This window comes from Rhododendron vialii, chromosome 13a (assembly GCF_030253575.1).
Source record: "Rhododendron vialii isolate Sample 1 chromosome 13a, ASM3025357v1".
Taxonomy (NCBI): Eukaryota; Viridiplantae; Streptophyta; class Magnoliopsida; order Ericales; family Ericaceae; genus Rhododendron; species Rhododendron vialii.
Window position 1 is genome coordinate 4,384,751 of NC_080569.1, and position 18,249 is coordinate 4,402,999.

General features: G+C 39.3%; 1 protein-coding gene and 1 long non-coding RNA gene across 2 annotated transcripts; both read right to left on the reverse strand.

Moving 5' to 3' along the window:
* Positions 1-3,219: 3,219 nt before the first annotated feature.
* On the reverse strand, positions 3,220-9,307 carry LOC131313586 (uncharacterized). Its single transcript, XR_009196248.1, has 3 exons — positions 8,843-9,307; positions 8,627-8,708; positions 3,220-3,808 (listed from the first exon to the last, which is right to left on the reverse strand). It is a non-coding gene; the product is annotated as an uncharacterized LOC131313586 (long non-coding RNA).
* Positions 9,308-12,697: 3,390 nt separating this feature from the next.
* Positions 12,698-17,339, reverse strand: LOC131313231 (multiple organellar RNA editing factor 2, chloroplastic-like). The gene is made up of 4 exons (XM_058341428.1): positions 16,668-17,339; positions 15,624-15,721; positions 15,467-15,532; positions 12,698-13,208 (listed from the first exon to the last, which is right to left on the reverse strand). The coding sequence occupies exons 1-4, from the start codon at positions 17,099-17,101 to the stop codon at positions 13,066-13,068; spliced, it is 741 nt and encodes a 246-aa protein (XP_058197411.1). The 5' UTR covers positions 17,102-17,339; the 3' UTR covers positions 12,698-13,065.
* Between the last annotated feature and the right edge of the window lie 910 nt (positions 17,340-18,249).

Consider the following 18,249-nt stretch of genomic DNA (forward strand, 5'->3'; position numbering starts at 1 on the left):
GACTCAGATCATTTGTGTGGGACCCTTAGTGGGCCCCACATAGTGATCTGTGCTCAACATGTGCACAAAAAATCTGTGTGAGTAGACTTTCTGTTTTTGCTAGCGCATGACAGAGCCAAAACTTCTACAATGCTCCAAAGTGGTATGGGAGTATGATAATCTCATTAAATTTGAACCCTTAGATTGAAAAGTAGGTAAATTACAACTTTTAGATCAAAATCACTCATAAAAAAGTAGGATGGATTTGCTAAAAATGAGATGATTTTCAGAATTTTTGACGAAAAAATGTAGTATTACGTACCACATAAACATGTTTTATACACCATTCCGTAAGGCAACACTTACTATGTTACATGGCTACACTTCCTTAAAAAACGCTTACTAGGTTTGTTCAGCGGATGAACCGAACCGGCTAATCTGTTCAATTTGCTCAATCCGGACCAAACCGAACCAAACCAAGACATGCTACTGACAGATACGGATCTGAAAATACTAATTGTGGCGGATACTGTTTGGCTCCGGTTCCAATCCACCCAATCCGCAAATTCTTACAAAACACTAGAAAATAGATTGCACTTTAGTACCCGTGGCCCTATTCCCATTAGCATCCAAATCATAAGTAAACTTAAATATCACACTGAGAATCAGATTCTATAAACGCAACCAACCAATTAGCTTCTTAAAAGTGTACTATTGTGCTGTTGTTTGCTTGAATTCAGTTGATATCGAAGTGAAATTCAATTGACCCATGTTTTGAACTTGTTTTGATTTTAGGGTAGACGAACTTGTTTCGATATTAGAGTGGATCAATGTTTAGAATTGTTTAAATTTGTTTAGACTTGATTGGACTTGAAGTTTTGGAGCTTTATTTTCTAATTTTTTGGTGTATGTAAAAAAATAATTAAATTGCATGCTCAAATCCGCTAAAACCGCCCAAACCACATCCAAACCGAACCATTCAAACAACATCACAGACGGTTGACGGATGGAGAAAACAACAAATCGGATTGAGAACCGGAACGATCCATACCAAACCGATCCGCGGGCAGCCCTAACACTTACCACGTTGCTGCCAATACTTACCATAGAATAAGGGGAAAATGACTTGTTAGCATCATCTCCGTAGCCCGTCTTGAGCGCTTTGATGAACTGGCTCCACCCTCCTCCGTCTCTCCGGAGACCTTTGAACAATCTCTCCATTCACAAACAGCTTAGCAGCAAAACATAGAGGATTGAAAACTAGAATCCAAATTTCAGAGGGAAGTAACGTCGTCATCCATCAATTGTTAGGGAATCAGAAACTATCCATGGTTCAAAATTATTTCCTGCCAACACAAAACTGTTTAAATATTGCTGGCACAACAAATATAGAGACAGTATATAAAGAAACAGCAAAAACAACAAAACAATTAGGGCAATCCTGAAAAGGAAACAAAAAATGGACACGATACACCTGAGTAAAAAGCATCTCTCACAAACTTTCACTTAAATCATCCAAAACACTACAAAATAGATGCGACCACCAGAAAAATTAATAACAATTTCAGCATTAATAAAGCATAAAATCCATTATTAAAACAATCAACTAAGGGTGGCGTGGCTCCTGTTGTGGTTACTGTTGAGTGCTGCAGTTTTGCTTAACGTCTTGGTAAGCACCCGCAGCAATGGCTGGTTGTTTGATTGCTGCATCAATTTTCCCTGTTGGGATGGCCTGTGGAGGCATGGTGGTGATTGGAGAAGTTTGGCCGGCGATCGGGTGCTGCTGTCTAATTGTGGGCGGCAGCAGCGGGCAGCTTGGTTGGGTTGAATTTTATCCGGTTAGGCAGGTTGGTTGGGCAGCTTGCGTTGGGCCTAGCCCTCTGGGCTAGCTGCTCTTTTTTGTGCTTAATTATTTGATTCAGACTTTTTGGGTCTTTTGAGGTGTCAAGCTTTATTTGTATTATTTAGACTTGTTTAAGTATTTGGGCTTTGCCCTTTGAATGCATTTTTCAACTTTTGGTTGGATGTACCTTTTCTCTCTCGCCTTAATAAAATTGTTGCTTTTGCCGTTCAAAAAAATAAAAAAAAGATATTGGGTATAAAGGCTGCAGAGAATAATCGTAGTTTCTATTTTCTATCTTCGTACGGGTAAAATTTTCTCGAGGAATTGTAGTTTTCTCTTTTTTTCCCTCATTTCGTTGAAAACTAAGGAAAAGAGTGAAATAAAGGCATGGGAAAGCACGTACGGGGCCATCAATGTGGTGCCGCAAGTTAGCTCCTGTTCCCTCAATACTCTCCCCTAATGGAGTATCTAGAATTAGCCGAAACAACATTTTGATCCTTGATTCTCACACTCGTAAAACCAGTACCACGAGTGGAGTTTGACTTTTCATGGTTAACTTAGAAGAAACGCAATCCTTTTAATCTGCATATGTTGCAGCCCTTGTCCATTAGGTTTCTTGCATTTTTTTTATCCCTGGACTTGAAAGTTGGTACCTTTTTTCTTATAAATATCAACAGGAAGGGCGGCCAAATGTGAATTGCCTCGTTTGGTGGGTGTCTTTTGTTCTCAACTGAAAGAGAGCTAGCTTCAGATTCCTGTTCCCTGGATATAGAGCTCGGATATCGAATAAGAATGCTTCCATGTCCTATCTCAACAGAGACCATACTTGTGTCCCTCTCAAAAAGAAAATCCTCTTCATAAGATACAGATATGTGGGAGGACCTCTGTTTCATGTAAGATCGTGCATAGATCTTTAGTAAGCTTCTCCGCTGAAGATGGCTTTAGACGACCGACACATGTTCTCTTTCTTCCAGGTACCATTGTGTCCTATACAACAGAATGAGCTGGATCTGCAAATCTATAAATGACGTTAATACAAGCATATGATGACAAATTTGTCAAATTCACAAGTGGGACTGACAACACTTGAGGGTGTTCAGAACTTGGGGAACCAAAAAAATTGCCCAGTGAATGAAACTAAAGGAAAAAGCACCCGATTTGTGAAACAACTAAAGATGGGGTTGAGATACATAGAAGATAAAATCTAGGTTTCTATTTGTTGCGTCTCATTGCAAAACAAGTTTAGCATTTATATTGGTAAGACAGATGGAAAATGATGCAACAAGCAGCAGCAAGCCAATAACAAAAAGGGCATCCAAAGACAAATTTGCAGAATTCTATCATACGGATCAATATTCTAGTCCTGCAGTCACATTATTCCCTATACTTCCCTTAAATATTAAAAAACCCGACACGGATCAACCCCCTGGTCCCCCTCTTCTCAAAATATACGATTTGTGTTTTGAAGGGCATTTGCAATTTTGAACTGGAATATGACCCTTCCACTGGAAATTTGCACTATAAAATACTACATTGGCAGAGGTAAAAGATAGGTTCGTGCTTTGTACAGAACCAATATAAACCATGCAGATACAGAGACTAACCAACCTGTCAAATCACTTGCATAAGCACTACCAAACAGTACACAGCTATCAGAGTTAGCTATAGCAAAGCCAGAACTTGAACGGTTACTGGTATCTTCATCTAGACCCTTCCGGAAACCGTGAGTATATTCTGGGTCAACCCCTCCAACTACTGCATTGTTACGGACGTTATGGTTTTGTTTCTTTTTAGCACCTTAGCTTCTTTGTTGTTAATAGATATGCCCCTCACTTTTTGAAAACTTGTAATCCTCAAATTCATCAGGTTCTGCCCTAGCATGAAAAGGGGTGTGGTTTACAAATGTTCCTTTTGTTCTCCACCACGGTCCACAAGCATTACACAATATTGGCTTCTCCGGGGGCCCATTGCGCCAAAGAGGTGTGTCTATAGCGCCATACAAGTGTTTAGAAATAAGTAAGTGGACAAGAATGGCAACATAAGAAAGATACAAAAGCATCAAAGAAAAAGAAGGACCAGCTCATCTAAGGTCAAATTCAGTCAAACAACATTGAAACATGACAGAAGCATCTGCTCGTTTGGAAGAGGTGTGAAACTTGCACACACATGTATGCATATATGACCCCGCATGGCAATGTCATTATTATGCAAATATACAGGGTCTCATTTCTATGTAAATACAAAAAAATGAATGTACGTCACAAGTACACAAGCTGAGGAGAACTACATCCTATAAACCCCTACTTGCAAGGATTTTCTAGTTCAGACATACCTTCTTCAAATTGAAAACTTTTGTAGTTGCTAAATAATATTTAATCACTGAACAAAGTAAGTCAAAATCTATTGAATACATTTTCGAAATAAAACACATTAGAAGATAGAGATAATGGTACAGGAGATCTTTTGATTAAGCTAACAAACAATAAAGATGTAGTCAAATCCATCCGATAGAATGAAAGCAACTGTGTGATTCTCAAGCTGAAGATACAATAGAGCAACAATGTTTTACAAAATGGACTGTGGTTTCCTACTTTCTGTGGGCCAGCACTCAGCTGAGAGACTAAGAATTGAATCACTGTCCCTAAAATCATTTGCATTCTTAGTGCTGTGTTTGGTTTGGTATTTGAAAAGTTTTTTGAAAAATAGTAGGGATAATAAGTGAGGAGAGATAGAGAGAGAAATATTGGAAGTAGGGGGAATCTAGGGGGAATTTTTTGAAAAATGCTTTTTAAAAGGAAAGAGAACACAAATCTTTGCAATTTTAACTCTTAGCTTTTGGTGAGGGCAAGCTCGAATGTGCCAAAAAATGGCAACTGAAAGAACACCGACTCTCAACCAAACCGCACTGACATTTGCACAAGTTAATAGACAAAAAAGGACAATGTGTCTATTGGCAAGAACTAGAAGTCAAAGGAATTGCATAAACAAGGCATTGGTAGTAGGAGTGGATTTATGTCCAAAAGGTTCTCAGGGATTGCAGACAAAGCAATGAAATTGAAGCTCAAATCTGAATTTGAGATCATACAAAGACGTAATTCAATTCCTAAGAGAAATCAAACCGAACGGTTCGACTCAAAAGGCAGTTTAACAATCTCAGTGGGAAGGAGATAGAAGAATGTGACCGAAAATGGATAACTTATGTTGGTTGCGATCATGAGTGTAGTTGTTAGACTAACACCGAGCTAGAGATTTATAAATGAATTTGGACTATCGCAACAGATTTGTTTGGCACTAAGTTTTTCAAAAGCCATAACACAACACGACAATATGAGCCAGAAACGAACTGAGACATAAATTTGACACCGAAAAATAATCAAAAAAGGGGTATTGCAGATGGGTACATTTCTCCAATTTCATTTTCAACACAAATACATCCAAGGCAACTAAGACCCTGTTCGTTTAAAGGTTTTAGATTTTGAATTCTAATAATTATTCTATTTCTATCCAATTATTACTTTCATTTTTCTCTTTATCTATCTCCAATTATTACTCATATTTTCAATCATTAATCTATCTGTCTCTATACTCATTATCTAGAAATCCAAATTTAAAATCTCAAAACGAACATGGTGTAAAACAGCAAAAAATAGAACTAAATATAGACCGCGAAATTGCTCAGTTGTCCTAGGACTCCAAGCCAAATTTCAAGGATAACATATAAAGAAAGAGAATCAATTGGGAATTCCAAAAAAACCAAAGAGGACACAGAACCTATGAAGAACACAAAAAGGGCAACCCAATTCTGAACAAAAAGCAAATCTCGTACTCAAATTAGCATTTTTGTACTGGGAAAGAGGAATAAGTTGCTCTCTTCAATTGCTATAGGTTTTAGGAAGTATAATTCCTCTGTTAATTAAAATCTACCATCCTACTCACTGTCTATGGATATGTATAATTATACTTCTGTTTGTCAGACCTTGTTTCTGCTAATTCTCATTTGCTGGTATGAAATGGTGGCGGCAGACAATTCTGAAAGTGACAGGGAGAGATGTTTTTATTAGTCTTTCTCCAAAGCAGGGAGGTTAGTAGGAATTATTTTCTCAAGTCTTTAGTATTTTAGTTGAAGGTATGGGGCTCCATGTAGCTTCTTCCTGGTTACGACATGCTCATGTGTCATTGCGTAGTCTTTTGCAATTTTCTTTTACACCTCCACATGTAGGATGCTTTGATGCTCTTGTTGGTAGTGGCTACAGAAAACAAACAACACACAGTCATATGCCCAATTTTTTAATTTGGGGTAGCAATGTTTTGTAACGAAACACGTAACCAACCCGAGGTATTGATCACGTAGGAAAGGAAATCAAATGTGGGATGCATTAGATATGCATTGGACCATTACATGTCAAAGTTGGATGAATAGCTGTTGGGTTAAGAGTGAACCCTCTATACTTGTGACTTGTGATCACAAACATCTTACTAACATCCCTCATAATGTTCACTCAGAAAAAGAAAAGAAAAGAAAACAAGACAAACCCCAACATAAAAGGTGATTATTAATTATATGATTATTGCTTTATCTATCTGGTTAGGTAGAGTGTAAAAACACGGTGTTACATTTGATTGTGAGTTTTTGTTGTGGATTTGGATTACGCTTATGGACTTATGCTTGTTTGTGGTGATTGACACCACTTGAGTTGTGGAAGTTTGAAAATTCATCCATTCGAGGAAGTTGTGAATTTGCAAAGAACTGGGGATGCCTATTCAGTGCTGATGCACCGGGTGAATATCTTGGACTTCTAATCATGGTTTTTGTTAGCTGTTGATTCACTTGGAGGTCGGAGAAGTACAATGGGGCGGTGGGAGATACACTATCTTCTCAAATCTCGTACTCAAATTGAGGAGCTTGATAGGAAAAATTCGGAAAAGTTGTCCCTTGGATTTCATGTTCTTATATATCCATCTGCTGATGGATAAAGTGATTTGTTAAACTCATTATATAAGTAACCAATTCTGTACAATATGAACTTTACCTCGTCATAAAGCCAACGAATTTCCAAGCGATCTGGGTTACCACAGTCAGCGACTGAAATTTCTTCTGGAGCTACACAGAGAGAATAGGTCGACCCCATATCAGCTGTATCTAAGAATAGGTCGACCCCATTTCTGCTGTATCTAACAGGAATCTCTTTCTCAAATGTTCACAAACAGTGAGCCCATTGTTATTTACAACTTTTTAGATGAAAATTCCAACACCCGAAACCAGGTAAAGCTAGGAGAAACTAGGCAGTAAAACTTCAAAACTCCTTGAGGACTGAAAATGTAGACGATATCAGCCAATACCATCATAACAATTGTTGGATATCTTGATATATATTTGCGAACCCATTACCTAACAGTTTAAGTTTTAAGACACTATTTGTTATGCTTCTCCCCTTTGCATGTGAGGGAGTGAGCTAGATGGTTTGATATATGTGGTTGGGTCCATTGCCTAGCACTTAAACCTTTTGGGACAATTGGTAAATTTTAACATGTAGGAAATATGTATCACTAAGGTCTACATTTGGTAGAAGGCTTTTTGAGCTTTACATACCAATAGAGGAGTGAAATCAGTTCAAGCAATACATGCCTTCAACCAATTAGTTGCGACTGGAGAGACTGTCGAAACTCGGACACAAAATTTGGAGGATAAATTAAACAATGTGGGACAAGCTCTTAACAGTCCCTCCCATGCGGTGAGGTAAAAAACGGATCCACTTTATAGGGATCATAGTTAAACATTATGCGCTTTCGGCACAAACCAATGGAACCAATCACTGAAGAGTAAAGATATTATAGAGATACCATGTTAAATTTTGGAGGCATCCAACCTTAAACCAATTGCCTAGGCCAGGTCTCATATACCATTTATGGGGGCATTATTTTAACCATATGTAGAAGGAGCACTCAACACATTTAGAGAACACAAAACAGTTCTAAAAATTGCATTCCTAGAACAAGCACCTAACACATCATCTTCAAGTTATAAATATACTGCAACATATCTAGAATCCATCATTGATGTTTCAAAGAATGCAACTAATAAAATGAGGATATTTATTAACTAGGACATGCTCAGAGGGATTATGCAGCATCGCTGCCAGGTAAGTGCCCAATATTTATGCATTTAGTTCTAGGTGGATCGAATGTCAATGTCCAATATGGGCATCCGTTCACACGTCGCCTCCGTTGAAGTGTCTGTGCTTCTTAATTGAGAATGATATATGTTCTACTACGGTAAAGTGTCAGTTAATGCACTGATGGCATTGTGCCAATGATGCAGTAGGGTTCAAAAAATTGAAAGCCTAGGAGCCTCAGCCATTATCTCAACAAAAGTTGTGCTCGGGTACAAACCTGCAACCTCAAGGTTAGTTTAACCACTGAACCAGGGACCCTAACAAATAGTATGCCACGTAGCCTCAGGCATTATCTAAACAAAACAGTTGCGGTCAGGTTCGAATCCACAACCTCAAGGTTGGTTTAACCACTGAACCAGTGGACCATAATAATGATGTACTTAGGTATTTCAATATTTATCTTTCTTGATAACATCGAAATATTTCCTTTCGAGGCATCAGGAAAAACCTCGAAGGATGAAGTAACATGATACTCGAGTGGTCTGGTAACTGAGACTTACAAACTACATATCATGTTATACCAGGGTAAAAATTCAGAGAAACAGGGAGTACACTTGCTGACCACGTCTACTTCTTGTAAATGACCAGTACTGAGCCATATAAAAAGAAACATGCAAGAACAGTGACAAACCTTAAAAGCCTTGAAGAATCCATCTTCTTCTGCTTCATCCAAATTAGCCCCCTTGTCTCCAATCTGTTCACGATCAAGTAACCTAACAAATTATACAGTTAAATGTGAGGGATATTCATCTCCATATCTCAAACAATAAACTAATACAGAAATATATATATATATATATATATATATATATATATATATATATTAATGAATTTGCCGAGATTTTACCGCTTCAACATTCTCGTCATAAAATAGTTCCTTTAAGCCATTCCCAATGATATCATCTAATTCTTCCGAAATTCAGATTTCAGAGGGAAGTAACGTCATCATCCATCAATTCTTAGGGAACCAGAAACTATCCATGGTTCAAAACTATTTCCTGCCTTAATGCTGGATTTGACACAACACAAAATTGTTTAAATAGTGCTGGCACAACAAATATGCAGACAGATTATAAAGAAACAACAAAACAACTTACAGCAATCCTGAAAAGGAAACAAAAAATAGACACCATACACCCGAGTAAAAAACATCTCTCACAAGTTACAAACTTTCACTTAATCGTCCAAAACACTACAAAATAGATGCCACCTCAAGAAAAATTAATAACAATTTCAGCATTCTACAAAGATAGTAAATATTCTCACTACTTACAAACATCCCCTACGTATCCCCTCATCGACTATATGTCTCCTCATCGAATCCAAAAGCCATTCGCCTCAGCCCATGCCCTCACATGTTGATGTTGTTCGACATCTTGGAAATCGGTAATATCACGCGGATACATCGGGTCCAGTATGCACCCAAATTCAGCCCTCAACCTACTGACAGATATCGTGTCCGCCTCGTTAACCACGGGAAGACATGTCTCACTCAAGACTCTAACACCAGCTCTACAATACAGTTCCTCAAGATTTGTTATCTGATGGACATTGTCATCTACTTGGGTTGCCCAGTGGCCGTAAGCATATAACTGTCTGTGGATTATAATTTGTTGCGGCCGGTCAAATTGTCCCAAGTTTTCGGTTAATGGGAAAGTGTGTATTTCATCTATCAAATTTGCAACTTCTGCTGGAGTCAATGCGGGATCTCGTGTCAAAAAATCAGCGGCGGGTTCCGTCGGATAAACAATACATCCGCGCCAACCGCACTCAGTCCACAACCTCAGAACACATTCGACGTCAAAATTATTAATGACCGGAATAGCGTGTACCTTCAATAATTCAGCCACAGAAATATACATCCTTCTCTTGGATTCTCTGAGAGCACATATTTGCGTATCGACATCATTCCTCGCAACAGTAAAATCTCTTAGCCTTCTGTGTGCATTCAGTTGTTTAGCGTGCTCTCTCACATCATTAGCGGGAGGGGCTTGGGGACCGGGAGCCGCCGCCATCGTGATCCAAATTTCAGATTTGCGGCGACTGTTCGAAATTTCAGGTTGGCGGCGACTGGTGGTTCGTGATCGAAATTTCAGAGGTTGTGGTTGTGAATAGTGAACCCCGTATACTGTAGATTTGTTTGTTTTTTCGAAGTTAGTATATTGGGTCGGGGGTTGCTTGGTTAGGGTATGGGCTGGCTTAGCTGGCCGTTCGATTTTGTAGGGTCTAGTGTATGGGCTTTCTTAGTGGGCCGTTTGTGTAGAGTTAAAATGTCTTTAATAAGTAGTTGCTGAACACGGAAAAAAAGAAGGGAAAATGACGGCCAATGACGTATTTAGATAATTAATATCCGTTAAGGACAAGTTAAGAATATTTTTTAATTCTGAAAATGTCCTTGACGGGTATTAATTATCTAAACATGTCCTTAGCCGTCATTTTCCAAAAAAAAAACCCATTAGGCTATTCCTTTGTCAGTGTAAATTTTTGCTACTCCACTAGTGTGTGTGTATATGTATATATATATATAATATCGAAAAAAATAAGCTGTGATGTGAATGAATTTGTGTTTGATTGTTATTATTGTCTGTTCAAATTTTGTTTGTGTGCGTATTTTTCTATGAGAACTGTGTATTTTTTTATGAGAATTGTGTATTGTCTATGAGAACTATGTTTTGTCCATGAGAACTATTAATTTTAGTATGTGACGAGTCTACGTAAACTGTGTATTTTCCAGTTCACATAGCCCAATTGTCATAGCCAGTTCTCATAGCCACAGTTTAGGAGTATTTTTGTCCAAAACAATATGTTAACTCAGGATATGTGAATTTTCAGGGGTATTTTTGTCCCAAATATTATGTTAACTAGCTATGTGAACTATTAGGGGTATTTTTGTCCAAAGGGGTATTTTTGTCCGAAATAATATGTTAACTAACTATGTGAACTGTTAGGAGTATTTTTGTCCAAAATAATATGAATCAGGACTATTTTAAAAAGAATGTGTAAAGATAATATGTTCAGAATTGTTTTCAAACCAAACCTAAAAAACCAGGCCGGCCTCTAAAACCCTCCCCTTTTTTTTATCCGTCCCATTATACTAGGTATAATACCGACATACGCCTGCCGCATGTTCTCATTCTCGCACCATATGGTAGGGTAGTTTTACAAAGTTGACTGTTGATAATGCAATGGGTTCCTTCAAACATAACTAAATACACAATTTAAAAAATCAATCGAAACTACGTCTAGAACTCGCACTGTCACCATTTCTTTTAACAAAAATAAATAAATTAGTACTGTATTTCGTTGTAAGAGCATCTGCAATCCTTCCCCCAAATTCAAAATTTGGGTAAAAGCATAAAAAATGCAAGAAATTGTTTTTGGCTTTATTATTACTGTAGAAAGAGGGAAGGGGGAAGAAAATTAAGCGATAAACAAGAAGACAAAACAGTAGGGTGAAAAACAATAAAAATAAAGAGTAAAGGTAATTTTAAAGTTAAAGAACCATCATTATCTCTAATAATCAGTAATTATTCTAACAAAAATGATAGGAACACATTGAAATGTACATCCATTTGTACATTTTCTTTCATAAGTGATTATGAGACCCTAGCTCTCTAAATATTGTTGTGGGTCTTACCTTTATTTGTGGGAGAGATGTAAAAATAGATGTAATATTCGATGTGTCTCTAACATTGCTTTTATTCTAAATACAAGCGTACATGCATACTCAGTTGCGAAGCCACGGTAGCCTCACCTGGGCACGGCCCCCATTGCACTTTTTTATTTTTTATGGTTGTAATTTTTCTTGAATCAAATATAGTTATTGCTTTTTATGTAGTTTAGCCAACTCGCACAAATACGTACATATCTATATATCGGGCACAAATGAATATCCATAAATGTATTAAAAAATGTACATGAATTCGACAGGACATATGTAGAGTTCATACACATTGAATATTCCCATGGGATTAGTACTCCAATCCCAAGCCTCAAATCTATTATCAAACGGGGCCTGAACGAGTTAGACTTGGGTCAAAGGGCACAAATAAGCAGGAGACAATTTGTCACTAGTAGGTAGGCGGATATGGTGGCTTCAATTTACGAAAGCCATGGGTGCATATGGAGACATGGTTTAGGATGTAACTGTGTCAAAGTTTTGTATGTAGAAATCACAAATTCCGAAAGGGGTTGTACACCTCGAAGCAGATGGTTCTGAAGGGGTGCACTTGATCCCAGGACAAACATTCAAGAGAAGATTGAAGAAACATCAATCCTGAAAAATCGAGCAACCAACTTGATCGATCTGCGCAAGTGATTTATAGGGTAGAAGATGGTGTAGAAGTGGATCAACCAGAAACTTGCGCATCTACGGAAGATTTGTGCTATAAACCGCTAGCTTGTGTTGTACTGTAGCAATAACGGTAGGTCAGTCTTGAGACCTTGAAGAAGACTAAAAATCCCTGCACGGCTGCAACTGTTAGAAAGCCGAAGAGAAGGTAAGGGGGAAAGGAAAGCTTGATTGTCTACCAGTCATAGTTAGCTTCAGTTCCTCCTGCACTTACTCACATTACCCATCCTCCGCGTAATTAGAGCACATCGTAGACTTTCAAAACAAATGAAACATTGCCCGCAAATCTCTGATCACAATTTAACACAACCGATGCCAACCATTGTATCACAATGTAGCCTTCAGAAACAGTTTCATAATCTAGAGCAATGATTCCTTAAGCAACTGTCGGAGCACACTCTTCTCAGTTTACCCTCTACAATAAAATTACTGTACTACATTGGGAAGCAAAATCAAAGAGACAAACGCCAATCAGCAATAGGAAAGAGAAGGTTACAGAGCAAGGAACATACAGTCGCCTTATTGACAATGCATATGAGGTTCTGAAGTTCATAGGACACAGTTTAGTCACACGTCCAAGCACAAAACATCAACATGACACCGTAAATAACAACTATCTAATACGAAAGACAACCCTCTCTGATATCGTAGACCAATATGCAATAAGCGTTCTTGTGCAGATTTGACCCCTCTTTCTTTAACCCTGCATAATAGAGAGGTCACCGCATATTTTCCCGGCGCCTGACATAGCGGGTCCTGTCATTGTATCTTGGTCTGTCTTGAGCTCTTTGAGGCACTGGCTCCACCCTCCTCTGTCTCTCTGGAGACCTTTGAACAATCTCTCCATTCACAAACAGCTCAGCTGCAAAATATAGAGGATTAAAACTAGAATTCAAATGTCCTCCCTAATGGATACAAATATTTATCACAGCTATGAGGGTGAATATGAGGTGATGAGAGAGAATCGAACCACCAATTATAATAGTCCAAGGAAAAGATAAACAAGAAATTGAACTTCACACAAGCAGAGCTAGCTAGTCAACAAAGTGGATTGTCAAGAATATAAAACTCACCAAAAGCCCAAAGATATTATGACATAAAATTCACAAAAGTGCACTTCGAACTATCCCGAGCTTTTATTTCTGAGAAAAACTACAGTCCATCAAAAATTAAACTTATTTTGCAAAAGTACTTTTAACATAAACAGAGTTAAAACCAAAGCAGCAATGGATACTTTGTGAGAAGTAAAAGCTACAATGAACTGACAACAAACAATGAAAGAGTTGCAAATTTAGAGTGTTCCACGGACCACCCATGGCACAAGATTTTGTAAACATAGAATGCTAACATTGAGGTCGTGATAAAATCCCAAGTAAACCACAATTCTTGTGTAAAACGCTGATCAAAAAGTGTAAACCAGAAGCAAAAAGGGACATTGCAATCTACTTTTTCCAACTCCAATGATAGCAAACAAGAGATATTCATGCGAGACGACTAGCATTCAAAGCTGTTCACTGCTCTTTTAAGGGTCTTTCCTTTATCAAGCTGGACTCAATTAAATTCCAGAGAGATACCTCCATCTTATGGCCTTGAGCCTACAGAAACAGAAATACTGTTCTGGACCTAATTTTGTCAAGAAATAATGCCTTGCGAACAAAAACCTAACAAGCATTAACACCAAACAAGTAGCTTGAACCTGGAGGCAGATGATAATGCAATGTTTCATCTCCACTAATGAGCAACTCTATGGAGTCTGAGTAGGCCAGAACAGTTAAGAGACAGGTTTAATGTAAGTCCATAAGCAATCAAAGCAATTCAACGCCCTTATTAGGCTCTTTGCTCTGCCAAGATGGACTTGGTAAATCCATGTTTGTAAGACCAAGCATGAAAAGCCATTTGACAAGATACTAGTTGTTTACTCACAATGACGACCAATATTCAGTCAAAAAGAGGCAGGAGAAAGGAGCATTTACAAGCTCATAAGGCAACACCTGCGGCACAGGATGAAAGCCTAAATGCTAATGCAAATTTTCATGTATAATCTCCACTGGTCAGCAACTCTATCCAGTTTGACCAGCCCATAACAGTTAAAGATAGACCTTATAAATAAGTCCATTAGCAATCAAAACAATTCGCTGCCCTTTTAAGGCTCTTTGCTTTGCCAAGATGGACTAGGTAAATCCAGCATTGGACCATAATAAACATCATATGCAGTAAAGCAGCCATTTGGTTGTCTAAAACCTGAAATTTTTAATAACAAAACCATGAGAAGAAGACTCTGAAGCTCATAAGCTATAGCAGCACATGCCTCCAGACAAAATGCTAATGAAAATTTTCGCAAATACTTGCTAACATGTCTCCTGCATTGGTAAACACCGTAAACATAACAAGAAAATATATTGCACTCACAACCATGCATAGCATTGAACCTCAATTTTGTGGATACTATGTAAGCCAGATCTCTGTTGCCACAGTTTGCTAGCACCCTAGCAAATTACGTATTGGAATGCATATTTTGATATTATATGGTATACAAATGTTCCAACACAGTAAATTTGACGATCCAAACCCATCCCGATATTTTCCCTAGTTCCTCCTCATTCATTTACCATTTGCCATAGGACAACAAGATAAAATGTAACCAACCAAAAAAATGGAGCATTAATAGGACAAATGTAAAAGAAAATCTCTCAAAATGCTTCTAGAAATGTGTTGTACATCATGTATTCCAAAAAAAAACATTCTACTTATAGGATTTCAAACAAGTACATTTTTATACCGTAATCAATAGAAGTCTGCCCCAACCATACCACTATTTAGGGCATGGGGCATATGGCGTTCTTGTTTCCGTTCCTCGTACCGGAATGGACATGTTCTAGATAACAGAGAGTCAGACCAATAATGATCACCAATACTCCAACTACGTGTGCAGAAAGCTCCTAGTGAACTATCATAGGCAAAAATTTTGCGGACATGATGCACCGGGCAAATATGACGAAACCCAATTGCCATGAACTCAAAAAATCAAAGACAGATGTACAGTCATGATAATTTCTCTTGTATACCAAATCATAAATCATAATCAACTCAAAGTGGCACTTAAAAGAGTACAAGACATACCGCCATAATCCTTATTCTCGGGATCAACATAAGAATCAGGAAGGACAAATAGAACACCAGGCAGACCTGTCAACAAAGAAAGGATAAAGATAACAAACCAATACATCAAAGCAGCCATTACAGATACTTGGTAACACAAACACATAGCAACACAAACCGTCGAGCTTGTTAGATGTCTCCTCGTCAATTTCACACCCAAAACCAAAGTACCTCTCGCAAGACACGTTGTAAATCTTCTTCTTAGCTTCCTCCTCACTGTTACATAATCACAAAAAATACGCATCATTTCCCGACCATATATATAACTCCGGTTCTAGTTATTCCACCAAATAAGCAATAAGAGCATCCAATCCTTCACTCCTTTGATTGACTCAAAACCAAATTTTGAGTAAAAGCTCTGTAAACTCACTCAGTCACTCACTCAAACTCGAACCCGAACCCGAACCAGATTGATTTTACTCACATTTTTAACAAAATAAAAAAAGACTCAAATTTTTGAAGGCTTATTTTGCTTTCGCAATTCACAACTATCCCATTCATGAAGCTTTAATCCAAATTTGTGCTTAGATTTGCGTTTGTACCTGACTGTTTCATACCAAATGAAGCTGTTACTCGAATTCGAGTAAGGTCTAGCGATGTTCTTTAGCCTATAACTGGTTAAAAAACAAAACACACACACAAAAAAACAAAAAACAGAAATACAGTCATCATTTTCCAAATTTATAAACAATCATGGTGCCTTCACACAATGCATAAAACCAATTCCTCATTTTGGTGCCTTGACACAACACGTAAGACTCTCATTAAAACTCTCTCCACCTCTGGAGGCAGTAATTAGCTGTAAATAATATTCCTTACACCCTAATATTAACCTGGTGAAATGGAATAACCCTGAATTTCAACAAAAAAGAGTACCATTTTACAGACTATATTACCCACCGTGACAAAAAGCAGTAAACATGCGTCGTTCAATAACCTCAGCAAAATATACTCTCTGAGTCTCTCTCTAACAAACCCTAGTATAAACCTGGTGAAATGCAATATCCCTAAACTTCAACAGGGAAAAAGAGAGCATCCTTTTGATAACCATGGTGATAACAAGAAAGCAATAAGCACCAAACAACAGCGCACTTCAAATAACTCAGTAAAAAATACTCCTCTCTCTCTCTCTCTCTCTCTCTCTCTCTCTCCGCTTAATTACCTTCCGAGGACCTTGGCTAGGGTTTGGACGTAACAATCGATCATCTGCTCCTTCGTCGCCCCTTCGCCCCCAGGCTTATCCATGACAATGAGCCAGTGCTCGTAGTCGCAGCCCGGAAACAGCGGGGCCATCTCGGTCGGCGGGCGGTCGCTGAAATTCGACCCGGAGTTGAGCGGCGAGTAGGCCGACCCGCCTGACCGGTTCACCCTGCACCGAATCGCAGTCAGCCGAGCCGCCGCTCCGGGCGCCACGACCCGGATGGAGTGCGAGAGCAGGAAGGTGGGGCGAGTCGGGCGGGCGAAGCCGGGGAGGGGTGGGGCCCGGGATAGGGATGAGGACGCGGAGGAGAGGAAGCGGAGGTAGGAGAGAGATGACGATCGGACGGTTAGGATTGATCGGGCTATGGTTGTGGCTGCCGCCGCTGTGGTCGCCATGACTGTGAAGTGGGGTTTCGAAGTGTGTGTGTGTGAGAGAGAGAGAGAGGATAAGGAGGGTTTTTGGATGGGGGGCTTAGGTAAATACTATTACCGAAGCATAGGGCGAATGAACGTGGTTGGGCATATGATTTTGCAAAGAGTAGACTCCGTAAAAACCCTGGGAACTGACTTAATGCGAGTGAACTCGCACTGACACTCGCGGCTGGGGAGGATGAATAGGTTGCGTTGGCCGTTGGGCAAGTGAGCCCTGTGTCCAACATCCGCTAAAACAATCCAAACAACCGGATAAGGGTCATCATTTAGTCCGAAGGCACACGACCTGCCCAAAGCCCGCCCGGTCCAAGTCCGTAAAATAGGCCGGCTAGCCCGGCCTATACTTTGTAATGAGTGGGTTCAGGCCTATAAATTTTTACTCGGTCCGCCTGTAAGCTCGGCCCGTGGTACCCGTCCAAAAGCTTGCCAACGGGCCCGCCTATTAGCCCAAAATCCCACAACATCCTTTCTTTTTCCCCTTGGTTTAGTTTTGCCCAAGGAAATTTAAGCTCGCCCGTTGGCCCCTCCGGCCCGCCAATCGGGCTAGCCCGTGGGCCGGGCTTAGGCTTCAATTTATGATAGGTAGCCCAACCCGCCAAAAAGAAAAAGCCTAGTCGGCCCGGCCCGTGGCGGGCTTGGGCAGCGACTTAGCGGGCTGGGCCGTCTCGGCCAGGCCCGATGATGACCCTTACAACCGGAACAACCTAAGACCAAAAGAAATAAACCAAACTCAAAAGAACAAATCGAAAGAGCAAAGCCGAAACCAAGAACACAACCCATACTCGCCAAACCTTGGTATTGTTTTTCGCTGTGGCGTTTTGATTGGCTTATTGCCTTTTTTTGAATTTGGTTCTTGGGATTCGGAGGTGCTATAGTGCACCCATGTGTAGTGCACGTGTAGGGCGGCACACAGTCGTCCATCTCATCAATTAACGGTCCACATTAAAAATCAATTATGACCGGTAATAAACGATTCTTACCGGTCCTGATTAAAAATCATATTTCTACCATTCATTATCGAGATCAATGGCCTAAGTGCGTCTTATAGGGCTTTGCACTATAGAATTTCCCAATCCTTGTTCTTGGGTGGCGTACGCCGGTGCGCCTATGAT

Excerpts from the sequence above, each read along its gene's own strand:
- LOC131313231 (XM_058341428.1), bottom strand. The coding sequence starts at position 17,101 with ATGGCGACCACAGCGGCGGCAGCCACAACCATAGCCCGATCAATCCTA. Across the intron at positions 15,722-16,667 it reads CTAGCCAAGGTCCTCGGAAG|TGAGGAGGAAGCTAAGAAGA; the intron begins GTAATTAAGCGG and ends ATTATGTAACAG. Across the intron at positions 15,533-15,623 it reads GACATCTAACAAGCTCGACG|GTCTGCCTGGTGTTCTATTT; the intron begins GTTTGTGTTGCT and ends CTTTGTTGACAG.